This window comes from Bos grunniens, chromosome 10 (assembly GCF_055505025.1).
Source record: "Bos grunniens cultivar Pamir isolate PY7600 chromosome 10, Bosgru_T2T1.0, whole genome shotgun sequence".
NCBI lineage: Eukaryota > Metazoa > Chordata > Mammalia > Artiodactyla > Bovidae > Bos > Bos grunniens.
Window position 1 is genome coordinate 74,535,266 of NC_141174.1, and position 25,008 is coordinate 74,560,273.

Sequence of the window (25,008 nt, forward strand, 5' to 3'; positions counted from 1 at the left end):
AAAAAGCCTTGTCTTTGAGGTTTGGCCCAGGGGTGAATTCTCAGACGCAAGTTAAGATTTTGTATGAGACACTGAGACAGAAAGTATGTCTCATGAAATTGTTTGAACAAGCTGTAAAACTACTTTGGATTTTAAAACTGACTCTGAGAAGCATTGGCGATCCCTGTCCACATGTGGCGGTTCACTGCTTAATCACTTCTTTGGGAAGTGATACCCTGTCTTGGTTATCTACGGTTTCTTCCAAACAGAAATACCAGCAAACACAGTCATCCAGTCTTTAGCTCCCCACAGAGCAATTCTAAGAATAACTAAGACAACTTTACCAAGTAGATTCTTACCCAGATAAATGATTTCAGAAATGCCCTGAGGTCCATCCCCGAGAGTTTCCCTGGTGGCCCAGACAGTTAAGAATCTGTCTGCAATGCGGGAGACTCGGGTTGGATCCCTGGGTTGGGGAGATCCCCTGGAGAAGGAAATGGTGACCCACTCCAGTATTCTTGCCTGGAAAATCCCATGATGCAGAGGAACCTGGAAAGCTACAGGCCATGGGGTCGCAAAGAGTCAGACAGAACTGAGCGACTAACATTGTCATCCCCAAGAGAGACATACCCCAGAGAGAACAGCTGAGGCACGTCACCTCTCCAGATGCTAACTGAAACACACCAGCTTGAGTTACCCTATTACCTCATCTCAAGGAAGCAAGGAAATACCTAATAAGCACCCCAAGGGAGTTAATAAAGACATAAAGGTCCTCTTTCTCTAAGTCACTTATGAATTAATCAGTAATCCATGGTAGATGCAGTAGTCTATTTCTTGCCCTCTGAGGACCTAAATATACTGAAATAATGTGAATGGCATAAAATCCTGAACTGAGAAGCAAGACTCTGTTCTAATACTGGTTAACTGTACTACTTCAGATAAATAGATTCTGACCTAATTTATCAAAGCTTCCTCTGCATCAGTATTAGCTACTAATATTAAGAGTATGTGACAAGCTAAACCAAAACTGTTCTTCCAGCCTTATCAATTAGAAATCAATTCTGGGCAACTTTGTCAGCAGTCCAGTAATTAGGACTCCACGCTTTCACTGCAGGGAACACAGGTTCAATTCTTGGTCGGGAAGCTAAGGTCCTGTAAGTCACATGGCATGGCCAAAAAAATGAAATCAGTTCTGAGGTTGTCCCCTCCAGCGAGATGGTAAAAATGCCTCTTTCCCTTAGGTGAAAGTGTGGAAGAAAATGCTAGTGTCGTGGTCAAGCTGCTCATCAGACGCCCCGAGTGCTTCGGCCCCGCCCTGCGGGGTGAAGGAGGAAACGGTCTGTTGGCGGCCATGCAAGGCGCCATTAAGATCTCTGAGAACCCAGCCCTCGACCTCCCCTCACAGGGCTACAAGAGGGAAGTGTAAGTGAATAGAATTGCCTTCCCGCCTCCGTATGGTTGGTGAGCTCCCCAATATTCTCAGTACATGCATGATAAAGCAAGTGTCAATAACCTCTCTCTGGTAGAAGAAGCACAGGCTCCTTACAGCTGTTGCTCAAACAGCTTAGATCACTTCGTGAGCTTGTTATCTTGACTCTCCCAGTAAGCTTCATGATCAGTCTTATCTTCCCTGCCTTCCGTTTCCCCTTCTCCAGTCAGGTCCGTTGGCAAATCCAGAAGTTGCAAGCTCAACCCCCACCACACCCCACCCCCATGCCTCCCTGTGGCATCCCCACCAGAGGAAACTGTGTCTAGGCTAAGAGGCCTGGACCAATGGGCTCCAGTCACTGTCTAACTCCAGCCTGTCCCCTTCAGTATTTTGAATCCCACTGTTTCACCTCATACCTCTCATACTTTTAAAAAGAAGGAGCAACCTCCACTTCCTCTTCTGAAAGTGTCTGATTTGATTCCTGGGGTAAAAAGAAAGCTGCAGAATGTGAAAAAATCACAGCTCTACTAATCTTGGAATTTAACAGTTAAAGCTATAGTTAGTACATTATCGGCCTTGTGACCTTCCTTTCACTATGTCTTGTGACCATTTCCCTTTTATCACGGCCTCTAGATTAGACCCCAGAATCTAGAGAAGGGATATAACTCAGCCTAGCTTGGGATATAATTCCAGCCAGGGGCTTTTTTTTTTTTTTTCTGGTCATCATTTCTGGTAGGTGATCTGGTAGAGTTAGAACCCAAAACATAAGCTGTCCCAACTTCCTCATGTAACCTGAGAAAAACTGAGGCCCAGAGTCATATAGCTTCTTAGCATCAGAGCCAGGGCCTGAACTTGGCCTTCCTGACTCCCGTCCAATGTGCTTTCCATGTCTGCCTAGCAGGAAAATGATGGAACGGTTGGTAGACGTTTTGGACTTCCCTGATGGCTCAGACAGTAAAGCGTCTGCCTACAATGTGGGAGACCCGGTTTCAATCCCTGGGTGGGGAAGATCCCCTGGAGAAGGAAATGGCAACCCACTCCAATATTCTTGCCTGGAAAATCCTATGGACGGAGGAGCCTGGTAGGCTACAGTCCATGGGGTCGCAAAGAGTTGGACACGACTGAGCGATTTCACTTTCACTTTTCACTTTCTTTCACTTTGGGGGTCACAGTACTGCTCCATGAGTGAGTGTAGTCTGCATGATCCACTCATGTCAGTTAAGTTCATGGGAGTATATTTGGGTCATTTGAGCTTGCTGAGTTAAACCACCTCATTGACATCTTGGGGGAGAGAAAGAGTCCAGTGGAAAGGATGCATGATGCCCAGGGTGAGCAGAGAAAGTATTTCCATATCGTGTCTCGAGCATGGTGCCACCTGCATGACTTCCTTACAGCTCCTTGTGTCGCTTCTGTCTCAGCAGCACAGAGGACGATGAAGATGAAGAAGAGATCGTGCACATGGGCAATGCAATCATGTCATTTTATTCGGCTCTTATAGACCTGCTGGGCCGCTGTGCTCCTGAGATGCACGTAAGTGATGAGTGCCCAGAGAGCAGCTTTGAGGGACTTGAATCAGGAACATGGTAGATGTCGTGAAGGTCATTTCTTCTTCTGTTCCTGGCATGTGTGAACGTGCCTTTCTCTCTATTCCTTCTAGCCAAAATCAAAAGTAGTTTCTGCCTCTGGTACCTGATTCTACAGCTTTCTGAGGAATGACTCCTGGGAAAATCTCTGTGTTGTATGATTTCTCTGTGACCCTAGTAGGGCATATCTGCTACATATTCTTGTTTCAGAAGCCTCCAAAAATTACCTTTTCTTGCACCTCAGCCTGGTCACAATGTGACCAACTTGATTTCATGGTTGTCTCTGTCAGGACACTCCACATGGAAAATCTTTTTTTGATGACCATGGTGTTAGGCATCAGGAAGATAGTCACGATTCATGTTTGGTTATTTCCCAGCGGTAAGCTTTGCAGATATACTGGAAAAGATGATTCTATTTTTATGAGATGTCTTCTCAAACATTCAGTTTCAAACTGAATTTGTGTATTCAAAGTTGTGTTTTCACCTTCCCTTTTTCATCTCTGCTGAGGGTGGAGACACATACTGGCCTTATTTCTCATAAAGTCTCACATTATTAAGTGAGAGAGGAAATAATTGCTGCTTGTAGGAAAACAGAAAAGATAGTTCCTTCTATTTTAAAAGTACTTGGTAACTGTGTAATAGAACTTTGTTCATTCAGGGCTCAGGTGCTCTCTCCACAGTGTTCACTGCATTTGGATTATGCCAGTGTCCCCTAAAAGTACTTGCAATGCAGACTAGGATGATATAAATAGTGGTTTCTGGTATTGATGAGGTTATATATTTGGTCACAGCCAAGATAACAGTGGGTATGTTGTATTTAGTGCTAATGAAAAGATAGCATTGATTTAAGTAGTGGCTTTCAAATTCTTTTGACCAAAAAAATTATTTTAACCATAGTAAGAAATTTGGGGTGGGCTAACAAGATCACTTGGGTTTTTCTTTAACAATTTGATCCAAACAAACTTGTTGAGAAAATTAATATCATTTACATTGTAACCTAATATACATATGTCCAGAAACGAAACTTATCCTTGCTATGGATACTGCATTCTAATAGTTTCTACTCTATTCTAATATATTTCATGCTTTTTAATGCTGGTGACAATCCACTAACTGATTTTATAACCCACTAGTTGGTCAAGACTATAATTTGAAAGATACTGCATTAAAACATAAACTCTTATCTTTCTTCCTGTATGTCATGTATTATCTACTTAACAATGTAGCCTGTTTGGAAATCCATCTACAAGCGTTTAGGGGAACTCTTCCGGTATGGAAGAATCTAGGGTAAAAGTACTGTGTGCTTTTGTGACCCCATAAACTGTAGCCCACCAGGCTCCTCTGTCCATAAGATTTTCTAGGCAAGAATACTGGAGTGGGTTGCCATTTCCTTCTCCAGAAAAGTACTGTAGAGAAAAGAAAATCTAAATCTTCAAAGGGGAGGCTGATCAGAATTCTTAACTTGTAATAGTTTCTAGTTCCTACTGTGGAACTAGCACCTTACCCACATGGGCAAATCTTTCCATTTCTGTGCTGTTAAACAAATAAAGGAAAATGAAAGGGAGCTAGGGAAATTCTCAGGCGTCCTTCTGTCTTAGGGTGGGGGGTCAGTTCCCTTGATCACCTGTCATCTTTTCACAAAGCAGGTTACACAGTTTGCCTAGTCCCAGGAAGACTGGCCACATGGGATAGCTAAACCCTCAGAGCCCCACCTGGGAGAGAGTTTCTTCCTTGCTTACTGCCCCTCAGATTCAACCTCATAAACACATACACATACTTCTCCCATGGCCCTTCCTGTGTGAATAAGGGGAAGGGATGATGCAGTCATCACTCACAGCTGTGCTCACAGCTAGGGTCACACATAGGTGTCCTCCTGTCTCTGATTCTGCAAGCATTGTGTCCCAGCATGTCACCCAGCTACCTCCTAGGTAGGCTCAGTCCTGAGCTCATGACACTTCCATTGCCAGCTAAGAGCCTGTGCCCAGAAGCGTGCCTGCTGCCCCCACATCCAGGAGGATGTGGCTGTGTACATGCCCACCGTGGCCATAAGAATCAGGCTATCCATTCCCAAATAACTCCCTTGAGATTCTGAAGTTCTCTCTGACATCTTCTATATCCCTCTTGTTGCCCTGTTCTCAGCATTAATCAAACTTTTTTAGGAAAGCAAAACACCTAAGTCATGTCTACATTGAGCAGAATTCCAGGGTCTGGAATCATGGCCACATTGTCACCACACTTGTCATGGCTACCTAGAGCTCCCAGGACTGCAGTCACACTGAGACTCAACAACAGGCTGCCGTCACTGCTGAGACTACACGACTGTTGCTATCACAGCAAAGGAATCCACTTGCCTTCCTTGGCCAGAGTTATTCCCTCAGTAGCACCTCTTCTAGAAAATCAAGAGAAAGTGCTTCTTTTTTTCTGTGGCCACCCATGTCTAGAACAATTAGGGAGACACAAAAGTGTACCCAACCCATCCCCCTACAAGGAGAATAATTTTACTGCCCAAACTTTTAAGGTGGGGTGGAGTGGGCATATGGGAACTTCATTTATCTTACTCTCCAACCCTACCTTGCAGCTTATCCAGACAGGGAAGGGAGAAGCCATCCGGATCAGGTCCATCCTGCGCTCCCTGGTTCCCACCGAGGACTTGGTTGGAATCATCAGCATCCCCTTGAAACTGCCTTCCCTGAACAAAGGTAAGGGAATGGCTGAAGACTGAGTCCTGCCAGCCTCCCCAGGGCCACCCACTCGCAGCAGGACCCTGTGTGCAGTGCAGGGGTCCTCCCTGCCTCCTACTGCAGGGCAGGCTTCACAGGGACAGGATCTTGCTCTTTTTCTGGCAGTGGGGAGTTCTCTCCTCCCAGCTCCAGCTGGCTGCTTGTCTCCTCTGCTCCTTTGGGTTGAGACTTCCCTACACCATGTCCTATAAATATGGCTTGCCGAGACCTCACTGTCTTCTAAACTCCAGTTGTCTGGAGGGAGGCTGATGGACTGGCACCAACAAGAGCTCTCTCCAAACCTCCCATCTCCTTTGCCTCTGTGCCCCCAAACTGTGCAGCCAGCTGGGGCAATGGAAGGATAGGGTCTGACTCAGGCTCCCTTGGCCATAGTGCTATGCGCCTCACGGCCATGGACCATAAAGGGCCTTTTTCCACTGCTTCTTCTGACATTGGGCATCAGTCTGTGTTAACCTTACAAAACTTACACTCTCCCCCAAACACAGAGGCTCTCCATGTCACTCCATCTGCTATCCAGTTAGTTTCCTCCTGGCTGGTGGAAAAGGTGGAAAGACAGCATGCTGCTGCTGCAGTGTTTCGCAAACTGGTGTTCCGCGAGACATTTTGGTAAAGCACGCTAATTGCTGTACATGTTAACAAGGGGTTTGGAGTCAAATAAGTTTGGGAAACCTTGGGATATACCACATTGTTCTGTCTTTACTGAGATATAATTGACCCATAATGTTGTATAAGTTTAAGGTATACAGTGTGATGATTTGATATGTTTATCAAAATAAAGTAAGTAAATGCATGCTTCACCTTGCATAGTTATCATTTGTTGCTGTTATGGTAAGAACATTTAAGTTCTACTCTCAAAGTAACTCTCAAGTATACAATACAGCGTTGTTAACTATGGTCACCACGCTGTACATTAGATTCCCCCAAACTTACTCATCTTATAACTGAAAGTTTGTACCCTTTGGCCAACACCTTCCATTTCCCTCCCTTCCCCCAACATGTAGTAACCATCAGTCTACTCTCACTTTCTATGAGTTCAATTATTATGAGTTCAATGTATAAGTGAGCTCATACAATACTTGTCTTTCTCTAACTTATTTCACTTAGCATTATATCCTCAAGGTGCATCCATGTTGCTACACACGGCAGGATTTCCTTCTTTGATAGCTAAATAGTGTTATTCTCTGTGTGTCTGTGTGTGTCCTTATGTATGTATAGACCACATTTTCTCTATCCATCTATCTGTGGACACTTAGACTATTTTTTTCTATGTGTTGGCTATTGTGAGTAATGCCACAATCAACCTAAGGATGCAGATACCTCTTGAAGATACTGATTTTGTTTCCTTTGGCTATATATCCAGAAGTGGGATTGCTGGATCATTTGGTTGTTCTGTTTGTGATTTTGGGGAAACTCGACACTTTTTCCATAGTGGCTGCACAATGTATATTCCCACCAACAACAAGGGTTCCCTTTTCTCCTTATCCTCGCCAACATTTTTTATCCCTTGTTTTTTTTTTTTTAATAATCTTTCTGCTGGGTGTGAGATGATATGTCCTTGTGGTTTTGATTTGCATTTCCCTGATGGTGAGTGATGTTAAGCATCTCTTCATGTATTTCTTGGCCATTTGTATGTCTTCGGAAAATATCTGTTTGTATCCCTTGACCATTTTAAGTCAGATCATTTGTTTTTTGTTGTTGAGTTTTTGAGTTCCTTATATATTTTGGGTATTAACTCCTTATTAGATATATGTTTTGCAAGTATTTTATTGCATTCTGTAAGTTGCCTTCTCAAATTGTTGATTGTTTCTTTTGCTATGCAAAAACTCATTAGCTTAATTTGTCCACTTGCTGATTTTTACTTTTGGTGTCATATATCCAGAAAAATCATTGCCAAGACCCTATCAAGGATCTTACCCACTGTGTTTCTTTCTAGGAATTTTAAGTCTTTAATCTATTTCTAGTCAACTTTTGTGATAAACTTTTGTGTAAGATAGGAATCCAAATTCTCTTCATCTCTGATTTTAGACAATTTTATTATAATGTGTCTTCGAGAAGATGGTTTGGGATTGAAATTTGAGGGTGACTTATTAGCTTTATAAACTTAGATGTACAAATACCTCCTCAGGTTTGGGAAATTCTGTCATTATGTCTTTAAGCTTTCTGCTTCTTTCTTCCTCTTTTCTCCTGGACTCCAGTGATAGGTAAATTGTTTCTCTTAATGCTATCCCTTAAACCCTGTAGACCTTCTTCATTCTTTTTTTCTGTTTGCTGAATAATTTCAAATGATTTATCTCTGAATTCACTGATTCTTCTGCTTGGTCCAGAAGACACTCTCTATTGAATTTTTCCATTTAGTCATTATATTCTTCAGCCCCAATATTTCTTTTCTGTTCTTTTTAATTTTTTTAATGTTTTGTTCTATCACTTTGTTGAACTCATGTTTTTGTTCTTGCTTTCTCTATATCATTAATTTGTTTATCTGGATTCTCTTGCAGCTCTCTAAGCATCTTTAGAATAACTATTTAAAAATCTTTGTCAGGCAATTCATGCATCGCTGTTTGTTTGGTTTCAGTTACTAGGCACTTACTGTATTCTTTTTGTGGAGCGTGTTTCTCTTGTTCTTCATGAGCCCTGTAGCCTTGCATAGGTATTGTGCATTTGAGGAAACAGTCACCTCTTCCAGACTCTATGGACTGACTTTGGTAAAGAAAGACCTTCGCCTTCAGGTGGGGCTCTTCTGGTATAGGAATGTAAGGCAACTTCAGGTCCAGACAGCACATGATGTCTTGTTGCCTCGGGCCCCTGGGGTCAGCAATATTGACAACTGCATGGTCCTTGGCCGGTGCTGCCTGGGGTCCTCCGTGACCGACAGGGCTGTCAGCTCCCTAAGCAGTGCTTCAGGTCTAGCTGCTAGGGCCCAGGGCAGGCAGTGGTGGTGGTGGCCAGGGCCAGTGGCACACACACTTGCAGGGACCAGCTGCAGACTCACATGTAGTGGCAAGGGCGGGGCCGGCAGCAAAGACCAGAGCCAGCTGTGGGTACACTGGCACGTGGGGAGACCCTGCTGGGTCTCACCTGGTGCATGTACAGCAGTGAAGGCCCAGAATTGGAGCTGGGCTGGCAGTGTGCGGGTGCACAGCTGGGGCGGTAACCCTGCAGCTGAAGGAGTCTAGATGGTGTCTCATACTTGCACAATCACAGAGGCCGGGGCTGGCTGCTGGTGCAGATTTGGGGTTCTGGCTGTTCCTGGGGAGCAATGGGGAGAGAGTCAGGTGACTGGGCATCTGTGAACACACACAAACCCATGGGACAGAATCCTGTGAAATCTGGATTTTGTGGTGGCTGTGCTGGCTTTTAGTTTCTTCAGTGGCAAAAGCTGCTGGGTCCTCAGCAGGCAGGTCACTGGAAAACCAGGATCTCCTACTGTGTGGCTGATACTGGTCACCCCTGCCCTTCTTTCTTATTCCTAGGTGTCTCTAGGCATCTCAGCTTTGCCAGTCTCTGGGTGGGGTGAAACCAAAGCTGGCCCTTCATGCAGTGCCCCAGAAGGCTCTGGAAACCAATCACACACCCTACTCTCACTAACTGGCAAAAGAAACTCTTTCTAGTTGAGTTTCCTTCTTGGCACTGAGCAGGGCCAGCCTGAAGAATGCGGGCAACATGAAGCCACCCTTCCCTCCCTTTTTGTGCACTTACTCTCAGATGTTTTATTCCTCTATATTCATTGCAAGGATTGATGCTGAAGCTGAAACTCCAATATGTTGGCCACCTGATGCAAAGAGCCAGTTCACTAGAAAAGACCCTGATGATGTGAAAGATTGAGGGCAGGAGGAGACGTGGGCAACAGAGGACGAGATGGTTGGATGGCATCACCAACTCAATGGCATGAGTTTGAGGAAACTCCTGGGGATAGTGAAGGACAGGGAAGCCCAGTGTGCCTCAGTCCATGGAGTCACAAAGAGTCGGACACGGCTGAGTGACTGAACAGCAAGTGTTGCCGCAGTTTATTTGGTGGGGCCCTCCCTAAGCCCTCCAAAGCCCTCCCAAAGCTGGTGTTGCCCATGGGTAGCTGATCTTTGGGGGAGATCAAGCTTGTGGTCTCCTACTCCCCCCATCTTGGTGACGTCATTCTTGAACGTATCACATTTTATAACTTCATGAAGCCTCTGAGAAACCATGTGGTAAAGAAGATAAATGTTGAACTCAGTGTTTCCCAAACTTTTTGAACACAGAACGCTCATTAGTATCCCGTAAAAGTACTGTCTTTTAGACAGTATACCGGATATTTGAGATACTAACTCAGCCTCCCCTGTTCATAAACAGCTCCCACTAGTGCTCAGGGGAGGAGACGCAGGCAGCGTCCTGTCTGGAAGGAGTCCTCTCCTTGCTCTCCCAGAGTCCTGCATAGATGCCTGGGCTGAATTAGGTTTGGGACTGGATAGCACTAAATGTTTGCAACTCTCAGGGTGCCTTATGATGTACAGAATTTATATAAGGTGTGACTTTAGCTTGATCATTCTGGAGCTCTCTTTTCTAGTTTTTGGTCTTAACTAAACTGTAGGAGGAAGACTTTTTCTTTTTTATCCCCTTTAGAGATCCTTTTTGTTCTCCACGTCAAGAAATTTTTTTTTTTTTTTGCTTCATGGCATTTTCCTCACTTTATCTTTGACCCTTTTTATTAAAATAAGGTTACAATTCTTGGATGATTTCCTGATCTAAATTTCACCTAAACCAGATAATACTCACTAAATACTGAAAGAGCATGTCCTCAGTGTTGTGCTATTTAGGTTGCAATGCTTATAAGCATGACATACTTTTCAATTTAATCTGCCTTACATTTTTCTCCCTCCCTTTTTTATGCCATCATTGAACAAAGCAGTAAATCAACCCCTGACTCCTGGCATTTGCTCACCAACCTCAAGCTCCCAATGCGATATCGCTGAGCATAGAGTTGGACAGAGAATTCACATAGCACCCTGCTGTACTGAATTTCCAACATACAAATACAATACATGTAAATAAAATCAAATATAGATTATAGTACAATAATTGGGAAGTGATAAGCTTTGAATATTTGTCATGTTTTAAAATATATACTTAATTACAAAGTATAATTTTAATAATGGACATATCTAATATCGGGCTCACTAAATTCCTGAAATTTTAGCAATCAACTCTTCCAAGCCAATATAAACTGACTCTAGCACCTTGTATTATTTCAAAAATTCCTATTTCTTGTCAGGAGAACAAGCCATAGACAGACAAGCTCCGTGTTCCACTTGAGACTGTGGAGACAGAAAAGAGAATATGACATTCTCTGTGTTTCTTTCAGATGGGTCGGTCAGTGAGCCAGATATGGCAGCCAACTTCTGCCCTGACCACAAGGCGCCCATGGTACTGTTCTTGGACCGTGTGTATGGCATCAAGGATCAAACTTTTCTGCTCCACTTGCTGGAAGTTGGATTTTTACCTGACTTAAGAGCCTCTGCCTCTCTAGATACAGTAAGTGGTTAAAATGAGAAAAGTATTATTGGAATTAGAAGTGAAGTTTCTATCTACTCCCTGATCACATATTAGTAGCTTGCTTTAAAGGGTGAGAAAATAGAGAAACAAGAAACGGAGGATCTGAATTTCCTGGTCCAGAGACTTCAATGTAGGTGAACTGGACCTGAGATATTCAATCGAGCTCCATCCAGTGCAGTGTCCTTTCCTCAGCACTGTGGTGGTGGCAGGGAGTGGTGCTATCCCGTGCATTGCAGGGTGCTTAGAATCATTCCTGCCCTCTGCTGGTACTACACACCAGTAGCACACCCCCCAAAGCAATTCACCAGATGTACCCTGGGAGACACTCACCCTCACATGAGAACCATGGCTCTATCACTTATGAAGAAGGATGGCTGGCAAGCATGATAGGCTGGAAATACTCTTCCTACTCTGACTTCTTACGTTATATGCACTGACCATCAGGAAGGATAGTCTGAAGCTCAGGGCATGACAAGGTCAAGGTAACAGGCCAAGTACAAATCCAAATTTGGCAGTCAAGTGTGAGGTAGGGTAATCCATCATCGACAGACATCAAGACAGGAGGCCCAGGAGTTCGAAAACAAGAATGCCAGGTGCTCCAGATCAGGACGAAGCAGAGAGAGAGAACACTAGAAGTTCTGGGTTTAAGGGGGAAAGACCAATGAGATCAGCTTAAGTTTTAAAACAAATATTGACCAGCTTAGGGTTGTTTTTAAATTGTATTATTATTTATTTATTTATCTAGCTGCGTTGGGTCTTTGTTGCCACATGTGGGCGACTCTCTGGTTGTGGCACCCGGGCTTCTTGTTGCCGTGACTTCTCTTGTTGTCGAGCACAGGCTTCTAGGTGCACGTGGGCTCAGCAGCTGTGGCTTGAGGGCATTAGAGCACAGGCTCAGCAGCTGTGGCTTGAGGGCGTTAGAGCACAGGCTCAGCAGCTGTGGCTTGAGGGCGTTAGAGCACAGGCTCAGCAGCTGTGGCATATGGTCTTAGCTGCTCCACTGCATGTGCGACCTTCTGTACCAGGGATCGAGCCAGTGTTCTCTGCATTGCAAGGTGGATTCTTAACCACTGGACCCTCAGGGTTGTTTTTAAAGAGCCAGTGGCATATCTTCTTGATCAGTTGTAAAGTGTCTCAAAGGCACCACCTGGTGTCCAACAGCAGTAGAAGTCTGAGCTCCGGTGAGGGGTGGTCAGCTAGCCAGTACCTTAACTGGGGTGAATTCTACTTGAACGAGTTACTCAGAAATGGATGGAGTCACCCAGAAGTGGAAAGCAGTATGAGCCCCAATCTGAATGGGCATTCCATCCCTATCTGCGGCATGGAGGTAAGAAATGGTATATCTGTGAAGGCATTAGGGGCATATGGCTGTTTTGTAAAATTAAAACAGTTAAAAGCTTCCACTGCCTTTTTTTTTTATCTTTCTTATAAGTTCTTTGATTTAAAAAATAAAAAAAGATTAACTTGTAGGACATTTCCAGGTTTCCTGATCAAAGCGTTCACCTTGTTTATAAATCAGATAAGCAGAAATAATCTTCTAGAATTTGGTGTTCAAATCATAGGCTTATCTACACACTAACTTCCACAAAAGAAGCTTTGTATTTAGTTTCTCAGCACAGGCATTTTCATGCATTCTCTTTTGAAAACTTTTAAGCCACTGGCATCAAAGCTCTTCCTCATTTTAATAACTCTGTCTTTTAAAGAGATAAATGTGGAAGATTAGCTATTTCTTTCCATATGATTACTGCAGCTCCTAGAAGGCAAACTTTTGATAATTAATAGAAACACCCAGAAATATGGACCATTCAAAGAAAACAGTTTATCAAATTGTGTTATAGGAAATGTGTTATAGATATAATGGCTGTGATCATCACAGGAAACAAGGATATTTCATCTCTGTGGGCCACAAGGTTTCTTTAGAAGTTCTTCCCTTTAAAAAAAAAAATGACAGTTAACCATGCTTTGGCTATATTTAGTGTCACTAAGTGGGCCTTCCTTAAATCCAGCCTGTCTAAATGAGCAAGAGAGAACGCTGTGAGTGATGATTACAGCTGAGTTTTAGAGAAGGCCGTAGGTTTCTATTCCATGTACACATTTTCCCATGAAGAAGTGGGTTCCCTTTAGTGATGTCTTACCTTCGTGCCAATGATCAGATTTCAGATTGCTCACAGTGCTCGTAAACTAGGTGATGGGGTCAGAGCTCCACTTTCTTCCTGTGAAACTGTCACAAAATCAGTGTTTGAGTGCTTGCTGAGCCTCAACACCTTGTGGTATTGGTAGTTTAGTTGCTAAGTCGTGTCCAACTCTTGCAACTCCATGGACTGTGTAGCCTGCCAGGTTCCTCTGTCCATGGGATTCTCCAGGCAAGAAAACTGGAGTGGATTGCCATTCCTTTCTCCAGGGGATATTCCCCACCCAGGAATCGAACCCACGTCTGCATTGCACGCAGATTCGTTACCACTGAGTCACCAAGGAGCCTGTAACCATTTGGTAATCTCAAAATCACAAGAGGACAGCTTGTGAGTCTCCATAATGTGAGAAAAGAGATGGAGAACCAGAAAAATATTATAAATAATAATACAGCAACTTGGAAATTGGACTTTGCAGACAACAAGGGTGTTGGGTTAGACTGGTCATCAGCTCATTTTAACAAGGGTTTGGGATTCTTCTTGAAGGAAACAGGTGTTTGTGGGCCATTCGGAATGAGTAGCACAAGTCAGCCTTTGCTTTTCTTTTGTTTATTATTTCTTTTAACCTGATTCTTTTTTTCCTTTAAGATGCAAAAGAGAAACAGGTCTCTTTAGACAGAGTAGGCAGTTGTTCAGTCTGTCACTGTGAAACACACATATGAGTACACCTCCCTGCCCTGCTGGTTGTGAGCTCAGCACAGGGGAAGCCTGGCCCTGTCCTTCCCAGGAGACTGACCAGCATCTCAATCCCCTTTTCGTAGGTTTCCCTAAGCACCACCGAGGCTGCACTGGCACTGAACAGGTACATATGTTCTGCTGTGCTCCCACTCCTCACAAGATGCGCCCCTCTCTTTGCCGGGACAGAGCACTACACTTCTTTGATTGACTCTACACTGCAGACAATATACAGGCTTTCCAAGGGGCGATCCCTCACCAAAGCTCAGAGGGACACCATAGAGGAGTGTTTGCTGGCCATTTGCAAGTAAGTGCACACTCCCATGTGTTTCACTTCTGTGTATGTATCTGTGTCAGCTGCATTTAACTGTGTAAACCTAGACCTGGCGAATCTAGTCTGAGTATACGCTCAGACTCTAAGATTGTGCTGGGTCCCCTACTTGCAACAGGCTCTTTCTTTGTTTTTAATGTTCTGTTGAAAAATAGTTGATTTACATTGTTGTGTTAAGTTTCAGCTGTAGAGAAAAGTGATTCAGTTATATATATATATATATATATATATATATATATATATATATATATTCTTCTTTAGATTTTTCCACTGTAGATTATTAAAAGATATCATTCCCTGTGTCATACAGTAGGTCCTTGTTTATATATATATATATATATATATATATATATATATATATTACACAAACACACACACACATATGGGCATCCCAGGAGGCGCAGTTGTAAAGAATCTACCTACCATCTCCTATGTAGGAGATATGGATTTGATTCATGGGTGGAGAAGATCCCCTGGAGGAGGAAATGACAACCCACTCCAGTATTCTTGCCTGGAAAACTCCATGGACAGAGGAGCCTGGAGGGCCACAGTCCACAGGGTCACAAAGAGTCGGACATGACTGATTGAGTATGCACATGTGCATGCATGGGTGTACACACACACACACACACACACACACACACACACGTAATAAACTCCTAATTTATCCGCAGGCTCCACAGGCTCTTTCTGATGAAGCTCGTCTCTTGCTCTGGGGCAGTGATGGGACTGACAGCTCAGGCTCTAGCCCTGAGGATCGGTAGGCCAGGAGATGAGACCGTCTCTCAGGCCTGAAGTATTCAGATTAAGAAGTGGTAAATTAGGCGGTTAGGATTACATAGTACTATATGTAAAATAACTAACAAAGACCTACTGTATAGCATACAGAACTCTACTCAATATTCTGTAATAATAGATGTAATACATGGGAAAAGCTGAAAAAGAATATGTGTGTGTGTATACATAACTGATTCACTTTGCTGTAGACCTGAAACTAACACAACATCGTAAATCAACTATAGCAGTAGCGGTAATGTTAGTCACTTAGTAGTGTCCAATTCTTTGCAACCCCATGGACTGTAGCCTGCCAGGCTCCTCTGTTAATGGAATTCTCCAGGCAAGAATACTGGAGTGGATAGCCATTCCCTTCTCCAGGGGATCTTCCCAACCCAGGGATCAAACCCAGGCCTCCTTCATTGCAAGCAGATTCTTTACCTTCTGAGCCACCAGGGAAGCCTAAAATCAACTATACTCCAATACAAATTAAAAAAAAAAAAAAGAACTAATGCTTTAGTTCCTAAACTAGAGCCAGAAGCAGGTTTTCCCTTCTGGGTAAGTAGACCTTCACACAGAGGCCAGACTATAAAAGCATGAGTCAAAGCAGCCCTCCTCTATGCCACATTAGACCTGAAATAAAGAAAAGGCATCTCCAGTCCCCGTGGGGAATCAAGGCAGGAGTGCTCACTGCCGCAGATGGGCAACCAGGGACAGAGTGTCAAGCCACCCAGAGACCCAGAATTGTCAGAAAACTACATCAGATCTCGTGGGGTCAAAGGAAAAAGGGCTCTTCCAATGGCGAGCCTCAACCACACAGTCCAGAACCAGGCTCTGCTGTTTAAGCCAGTGGTTTTCCACCTCAGCTATGTATTAGAATCACCTGGATGTCCAGGCCACATCTCAGTCCCTAAAATTCAAACCTTTAGGGATGGGAGCCAGGCCCCTAGCTTGTGAAGCTCGTCAGACAACTCCATGATGCAGCCAAGACTGAGAGTCACTGCTGTAGGTTGTCCTGGAGTCAAGCCCAGCAGTTTTCCCTTTAGTGGCCAACTAGGTCTGACCCTGATTCTTGTTGAATGGGTTGTTTCCTAGTCACACTAGAGATGACTGTGCAGTGGTGGGACTGGGGCTGCCTAGAAAAAAGCAATTGGTCAGTCCGTTTAGGACATCAAATTAAAAGGCCATCTCACATTTATGTTTCAAATGTAACGTGGTCCTTCTATTTTAAATGCTTTATTGAAATTAACCTTTAAATGCCATCTCATACTGGAAGGGAGGAGGGAGGAGGGAGGAGGGTTCAGGATGGGGAACACGTGTATACCTATGATGGATTCATGTTGATATATGGCAAAACCAATACAATATTGTAAAGTTAAAAAATAAAATAAATTTTTTTAAGAAGTTAAAATGATATAAAGAATCAAAATAAATAAATAAATAAATGCCGTCTATCATCTAAGGCCTATAGACCTCAACTATTGAGTTGCCTGAAAAGTTTGTTCAGGTTTTCCTGTTAGACATAGAAAAACTCAAACATTTTGGCCAACCCAATACTTTTATGGGTTAAGCTATGTCATGCATAGTGCTATTTGCCTAGGATGTGGAGTGGAGGATGTGGGCCATCCACCCATGCCCCATAAAAGGGGTTTCTCTCTGAGATCCTCTACCAAAATCAGGCTCTTATACTCTGACAGCACTTCATTCATTCCAGTATCATTAGAACTGGCAGAGAAGTAAGCTTATTTGAATGCTCTTGGTCCTGGAAGGGAAACAAAGCTTGGTAAACACACTGCAGGCCTCTAGGAATGAATAGGGTGACTAAGATTTCCACGCCACCACTTCACAAGGAGGAGCAGGAGCCCCTTGACTAGTGGATATGGTTGGGCATCTACTTTTCTCCTGAGTAATGGCCAAGGGAATAAACAGTGAGTCTGCACAGAAATCCTTCCTGTCAGCATTGGTTCTATAATTGGCTGGTGGCTATGTCCATCACAGCTGTAGGTCTTGTTCGACCTTTTCCTAGGTCTGAACTCACCAGGTATCTTGGGAACCAAATCAAAAGTCCTGTCTCCCAGCATAAGCTGCTTCCTAGTTTTTTTTCTTTTTTTTTTTAAACTGATGTTAGCATATATGTTTTTAAAGAATCAGACTAGATGTTGGGAAAATTAGAATTTTGTATCAAACGAAAATTAGAGCTCACAGCCCTATTCCTATGTTCCTAGGAGCTTCTCCACTCCTCTTCTTGGCCATCTGAGCTCTAGAAACAGCAGACAAACTGATACTTAACTAGCTTTATTATTTATTAAGTCAGTAGTTAATTGAGTTTGAGATTTATTTTACTCCTTGATTTTATTTGTTAGTCTAAGGTGATACTGCTAATTAGGTAAACAGTGTAAAAAAAACAATTTTATATGTTTATGATTATTACATTTAGAGACAAGATTTTACTTGCTATACATCATGATTGACATTTTCACTCCAGGGAATTTTATCGCAAGGCCAGTTCTAGCAAAATTTGTGAAACAGACGAGCTTTGTTGTCCATCTCCATTCACATCTAGCCTCCTTGTTCTAGATGCCTCTGAGGCTCTTTGTGGCATTTTAACATTCAAGATCAGAGTTATTAACTTTGCCTCCTTGTCTCTTAGGCATCTCTGGAAAGGGGCCTGTGAGCTGAACTTATGTGCCAAATTGTGTCTAAGTGTGTATTTTATCTGGGAAGAATCCAGAGCTTCCACAGGGTTTTAAAAGGTTTGGCAATCTAAAAATAATGGCTAAGTCAACCTGGTTTATCTCTTTTCTCTCAGAATTTACTTGTACCAATACCAAGGCCATGAATGCTTTGATAATTTGATATACTGTTCTCTAATTATTCAATTTGCTTTTTAAAGAAGTTTTTTTTTTTTTTTTTTTTGAGGACAAACCCTTAATCCCAAAACATGATTTCGATAATAAGAATTTCAGGTTCAGCAACTCAGAGCACCTTTCAAATCACCAGTAGGTGTCCTCAGATTCCACCTGTGCAGCTGGTCACCTCTTGCTTCTTCCTTGGCAGAGTTCAGGAGCATGGTCAGTCTGTAGAGAATTCTAAAACCACCTGGACTTTCTTTCTGTTGTATTTCTGTCATATATATTTCTTTGCCCATAGTCAGTGGCTGTATTTTGACTGAGTGTCATAGACCCTAGAACATCCTGTCACATGGTGATTAGAATTTAACCTTAAGGATCTCAAGCCGTGAGCCCCACTCTCTCTTTCTGCATTTTAACTACACTTGATTTTTAAAGTGTTTTACCATCGACTGTGGTTTTATCCATGATCTTGTGATTTAGGAGCTAAGTTTTTTGAAGCTTAGCTCTAATATATGGTTATCGCTGCTGAGTATTTCTTTCATTCTCTCTCCCTTATTTTTTTTTCATTATATCCTTTTGTTTTTCTTATTCTGTATTGCAGTCACTTGAGACCTTCCATGTTACAGCAACTCCTGCGACGTCTAGTTTTTGATGTGCCCCAACTCAATGAATACTGCAAAATGCCTCTTAAGGTAAACCTCTCTGTTACAGAAATAGTCTATGGCGCAGGAAACGTGCCTTGTAAAACATGATCTTCACAACGGGGGGAGCAAAATACATCTGAAATGGGTTTTACCCCTTTGACTTGATAGCAAACTGAATACAACCTCCAAAATCAAGCCCTTTCTTTTTTATGATTTATTTATTTTTAATTGGAGGATAATTGCTTTACAAGATTGTGTTGGTTTCTGCCCTACATCAATTACATGAATTAGTCACAGGTATACATATGTCCCCTCACTCTTAAACCTCCCACCCCACCCCCCCTCCTCCAAGTTGCCCTAGAACCCTGTGGAGGGCTGTGGAATCTCTGACAACATATAAGCTCTTGTCAACATACAACATACAAGCTTCTTGAGTGTAGAGGTTGGAAAGAATAATTCTGCTGGATTCATTAACAGCTCCAATTTGCCATAATCGATTTCCACCAATTACTTGTTATTTAGCAGAGGTTAGTGAGGGGACTTGGATCTTTGTACTTTCCTGCCCTAATTAGGTTTTCAGAAGGTTTTTAATCTCAAAAAGCTTTGAAGTCCTGTGATTCTTCATTTAGGTACAGAAAGTAAAATGTCCCTTTTCTTTTCCATACTATGTTACGCTTTTTTTCCCTTTTATAACAGATCTTTAAATTTTTTTCACTTCTTTTCTCTTATTAGTAAAAAGTAAGGCCACAGAGCCCTGTTTTCATCATCTGGTTTCTGATTTTCTCACAAATTACCAACATTTTATTGCTGGTATGGCAAGCATTCCGGCCTGGGTGAGAAGACACCAGAATCAGTCACCCACAAGGGCAGTGTTTTTCATCTCTTACCTCTGAGGCACCTGCGCTAGTTGTATATTCAAAAGGGTCAGCAGTTTCCAGCCACACCTGAAAATTCTGCCTAGTGATTTCAACAGAACTTTCCTTCTTTTCAGAAATAATCTAAGCAAAGATTTCAGGAAGTGTTTTACTGGGATAAACAGAATTCCAAGAGGCCCTTAGTCCATCCTCTTGTTCCATGCCAGGTAGAAGACAGCTTGTATGTTGTCAGAGATTCCACAGCCCTCCACGGGCTTATTCTTCTGTCTAACCCTAAGACTCTTGGTTTTCTTCTCAAAAAGTCCTTTAGATAAAAAACACAAGTTTTTACAGTTAGCTTGGCATTGCTTCCTTGGAATGCCTGTGCCATCAGCTGAATTCTGGCTCCCAAAGAGACATCATCACTAGCACTCAGCAAGCTCACTTTTACCCCTTAGATCAGCAGGATTTTTCCTGGAGGATGTGGATTCCCGCCTGCTGGGATGGGACCTTTGGCAGTGTACGTGTCCCCTCTACTGGCCACGTGGGGAACTGCTGTGACATGGCTAGACCATCAAAAGGCTCCAGGGAACGGCAGGGAAGCCAGGGGCAGGAGTCAATGTGGAGAAATCTGTGGACCCACAGCCTGCTCCCTGCCCACCCCTCCTCATATCAGCATTACCAGATTTACAAGCAAAGATCTCAGAAGAAATTTTCCTCAGGCCTTACTGGCTGGAACACAAACACTTCCAGAGGGTAGCATCTTCCCAGTTGGAGTAGTAACAGTCCCTCTCCCATTTTATAGCAGCCTCTGGGGGTGATTGAGGAGGTATGAGAGTTAATGGGGCAGATTCCGTTTGGGCTGAAGCTTGTGAGGCACAAGAGCAGACCATTCCCAGTGCATCCGGGGGCCTCTTTGTAGACAGCCTAACTATTTGCATTGTTGGTTTCACTCTCCTGGTGGGTCTGTGCTGCTTTCTTCTTCCCTGTGTGCTGTCGATGCCTGTGGATCTTCTCTGCCCCACCCCACTGGTGCACACTTGTTCTCAACCTGCCAGCTTCTGACGAATCACTACGAACAGTGCTGGAAGTACTATTGTCTGCCTTCGGGCTGGGGGAGCTACGGTCTGGCCGTGGAGGAAGAGCTACATCTGACAGAGAAGCTCTTCTGGGGGATTTTTGACTCCCTCTCTCATAAGGTAATGGCAGTGCTCCTGGAACAAAGAGGGGGGTAAGGGTGGCTGGACCTCAGTGATACAAGCTGATTCCCAGTCACCCTCTGCCATGTGCCCGAAACTCTGCCAAGCACTTTGCAAGCAGATCACATGCATTATCCCAGCTACCCTGACCCTCATTTGACAGGTGGGAGATCTGTTGGTAACTTGCCAAACTCACAAAGTTAACATAGAGAGAGCTACTTTCAGAGTAAATCAGAAGAATACCTCTTGGTTCCAGGATTAATGACTTCATCCCCTTCCTTCCCTCCCCACCCACCCCCACCCCCGACCCCCGACCCCCATTGATGTTATATGGCCCCTGTTAGCCTGCTTTCACCAAGTTCAAGCCTAGAGAAGTCCTAGCATCTACCCTGAGGTGGGGATGTGGGATTCCCAGGAGACCCTTCAGGGGAGGAGCTGTCCGGCCCCTGGGGAGGAGAAGCTTGGGGGAGGACTAAGGGCCTCTGCATCCCCAGCCTTCCTGTGCTGTCTGATTGGAACACAGCCCCGATCTCACACGTGCTCCCCTTCCCTTAACATATATTTAGATTTGTGATGTGACCAGCTTTAGATGAAGTCAGTAACATTCAGGATGGTATGGCGGTAGATAGGTCACCAGCTTTAAAGTTTTTCAGGTTTTCATACAGAAGTCGAGAGCAGGTATACAGCTGCAGTCTGGTGTTGGTTGTGTGTATGTGCTCAGTCATGCCCGACTCTTTGAAACCCCATGAACTATACCCACCAGGTTCCCCAGTCCATGAAATTTTCTCCAGGCAAGAATACTGGAGTGACTTGCCATTCACTTCTCCAGGGGATCTTCCCAACCCAGGGACCAAACCCCCATTTCTTGCATCTGCTGCATTGGCAGGTGGATTCTTTACCACTGCGCCACCCGCACTTAAATGATCTTCACACCTGTCTTCTTTGGTCTAGTACAAGTAGATCAAAGGTTGTCCCTCACCCGACGTGTTTCAGCTGAGATTCCTTCCTGGCGAAGTTTAGGAGAGAATGGTGATACCGAGCAATCTGCTGACACTATCAGCCTGTGACCTGCATTGGCTACTGGGGGGCCCAGCCAAGCTGCTCTGCCCTTTCCAGGCACAGGCTGGATCAGTGTCTATAACCGTCTATGGCCGACAAGTCTGTAGACTTTTCTGGCCTAGTGAGAACCACTTTAACCTTTAGATATTCCTGCAAGTAGCTAATGATGAGACTGATTTAAACAGCAAATGGTGACTTGAAGGCTTTACAGATTGTTGCTTTTCTGTGACAAGGATACCTCAGTTTCCACCAGAATGCATTATAGGTCTTACATGTTCCCCATTTTGGTTAACCTGGGAAAATGCATATGTGTGTGTGTGTGTGTGTGTGTGTGTGTGTGTGTGTGTGTGTGTTTTCCCCAGCCAATCGGTGAGTGGTTCTGCCGGTGGCTGTGGTTCTGGTGTCTGTGCTCACGTGGTTTTTGTCTTTTCTCACAGAGGTATGACCCAGATCTCTTCCGGATGGCCCTGCCCTGTCTCAGTGCAATAGCAGGGGCCCTGCCACCAGATTATTTAGATACCAGAATCTCAGCCACATTGGAGAAACAGGTCTCAGTGGACGCAGATGGCAACTTTGACCCCAAACCCATCAACACTGTGAAGTGAGTCTAGAGTCATCTCTAAGCTGGTCCTTGATTTTACCCCGTGGCTAGTGTTTCTCTTTCAGAAGAAACCCAGAAATTTAAACTTCCTTCCCTTGTCTCCCTTCCCTTCCAACGCTGTTCGTCATGTCCCTTGACACTACAAGTCACATCAGGTGCTGGATTTTGACCTCAACTCCTGAAGGTTTAATCCATCCATATCTGATTATATGTTATATTATTCTATTCTGCACTTCTTTTTGGAGGGTGGAGTTGGTTTATTTATTATAAAAAATGGATGCTCTCCACATATGTCTCCCGAGGCATTTGTAAGTATTCTGACAAATGATGCAATTAATTTATTAATGAGTTTTTTGACAAAATCTTTGTTCTTTGTGAATTAGGCCTGTACAGTACTAATAGCATCGTACATCAAAGCCCCTCCTTAAATAACACTCAGCTGAGCTCCCACAAGACTTCAGGATGTGAGGGCAGAACAGCACGGGGCGGGGGGGGGAGGGGGTGGTCCTTATTTGAGAGACTGGACCTGCTCTTTACCAATGGATGCTGGATCTTTGGAATGACTCTACAATAACTCCTTTTAATTCCTCCCACTGATTCTCCAGCATGCCTCACTGGTGGTGATTAGGCCATGGACAAAGTATTAGACAAGATCTACTCGATTTTGCCTTTGGCAATTCTGCCCCAATTATGATTATGGGTCATGGGGCATACAGGCTTCATCTCCAGCTGCATTTTCAGTGAAAAGCTCCAGACCTGCTGTGATATGAGCAGGGAGAAACAGGCATCCTGTGATGGACCCCTTGGACTTCTGTTTTACGGCAGTAGTTCTCAGATGAGAGCCATAGTCTGAGCCCTTCTCTGGAGCTGTCAGCTTTGATAACATATAAAGTTCATCTTTGGGGAAATTAAATACACATTCCATCAGCAGAACCTTGAGCTGAATGAATGGTGGGAAATAGAATTGAACCAGCTGTAAGAGAGAGGTAAGGGATGTGGTATACCTTCAGGCTGGCCAAAGGGAAGGCAGGTATTGATTTTGGAGAACTCGGCCCCGTGAAAACATCATGGGCCAAAGAATGCCGAAAGGTGTGACAACATGGACGCTTTTATAAACATTACAAGACAGTGTGAAACTCTAGCAATTGTATGCCAATGTGACTTGTTCCACGCTAATTTGAGAACTCTGATTTCTTCAGATAGATTTCTGACATCACAGGTTCTTTGAGTAATATGAATAATGAAGACTAACTCTGACCAAAACTTAAACAGAAAAGGACCTTATCGTAAAAAGATACAGGGTCATTATTAAAATCTAGGCAAAAGCTGACTAAGGAGGCCTCAGCAAGGACAGGAACTAAAGCAGAGTGACCACATGGACATTCTCCAGGTGTCCCCACTGGATGCGTCACCATGAAGAGTTGCTGTCCTGGTCTCACTCAACTCAAGGTTCAAATTACAAGTTCTCTGGTGGTCTAATGGTTAGGATTTTATGCACTTTTACTGCTGTGACCTGGGTTTAGCACCTGGTCAGGGAACTGAGATCCTACAAGCTGCACAGCACAGCCCTCCCCCCAAAAAAGATTCAAATTCCAGAGAGAATGAGTCCAGTTGGCCTCATCAGAGCCAATCCTCAATGACAGTTCACATAAGACTACACACAAGGCAGGGAGACTTGCTCCTTAAAGGGAAGCAAAGGTGTATTAGCAACAGATGGGGTAAAAGCTGTGGGGCTAACGGAAATGACAGATGTCCACTGGCCTGTTGTGATTCTAGCATTTAAGCATGAATCACCAGACCTCAAAAGGTAGACAGGCACTACTTTGGATCACTAGGTACTCTAGCTACCCACTCCTACCATCCCCCGCTTGGAGTTGTGAGATGGCAGGGCAGTGTCTTTGATGAATGCATTCTCACAATCTGGCCAGGACAGGTCTGCCCCAGGCGCTGAAGTGGTTCTTAGGAGCCGAGGGAACCCGGGGCAGCTGGAGGGAGGCCGCCTGAGAAGCAGAGGCTGCTGCAGAGCCGCCCTCTGATTAGCCGTGGGTGTGTCTGTGACCTGGTCCTGAATGTGCCACACCTGGAGCTCAGGAAGGTCACCGAGTCTGCTGTTCAGCTTCAAATCTGGAGTCAGCTGGTTGATCACATCCAGCTTCTGTCGGTTGATTGTTGGTTCTATCTTTTTGGCACATCTGGCCGAAGTGCTTGCGGAGGTAGTAATTTTATTTTTCCCCTCCTTTCACAGTTTCTCCTTGCCTGAAAAATTGGAATACATTGTCACCAAGTATGCTGAGCACTCCCATGATAGATGGGCCTGTGACAAGGTAGGGATTATCATCCAGCTGACAGTTGTCACGGGGGGTAAAAATAAGCAGCCCAAGAACATTAAAGTGTTCAGTCCAGGAAATCTGCCTGACGCGTCTAAGTGACAGACTTGCCATGCCAAGAGCATTCATTATTTTTGAGTGGCCATTTCCCAGGGATGGTGGAGGTCGGAGAAATACGTGGTGGCAGCTGCTGGTGCACCTTTTCTTGTCTCTCAAGAAAATGATTGATTCTGGGAGGGCTGCTGTCT

The 25,008-nt window shown here is 44.0% G+C and overlaps 1 protein-coding gene across 7 annotated transcripts in view; it reads left to right on the forward strand.

Moving 5' to 3' along the window:
* Positions 1-25,008, forward strand: part of RYR3 (ryanodine receptor 3) — a 565,051-nt gene that overhangs the window by 434,347 nt on the left and 105,696 nt on the right. For 5 of the 7 annotated variants that reach the window (XR_015135045.1, XR_015135046.1, XM_086322065.1 and 2 more), the window contains exons 44-52: positions 1,221-1,401; positions 2,827-2,938; positions 5,570-5,690; positions 11,065-11,234; positions 14,206-14,426; positions 18,678-18,768; positions 20,633-20,773; positions 22,270-22,433; positions 24,679-24,757. Coding sequence is in view for 5 of the 7 variants with exons in the window: in XM_086322065.1 (XP_086178191.1) it covers positions 1,221-1,401; positions 2,827-2,938; positions 5,570-5,690; positions 11,065-11,234; positions 14,206-14,426; positions 18,678-18,768; positions 20,633-20,773; positions 22,270-22,433; positions 24,679-24,757 (1,280 nt within the window). In the remaining 2 variants the exon portion in view is untranslated. The remainder of the gene's footprint in view (positions 1-1,220; positions 1,402-2,826; positions 2,939-5,569; positions 5,691-11,064; positions 11,235-14,205; positions 14,427-18,677; positions 18,769-20,632; positions 20,774-22,269; positions 22,434-24,678; positions 24,758-25,008) is intronic. The other 2 variants (XM_086322066.1, XM_086322070.1) reach the window with 1 other exon arrangement.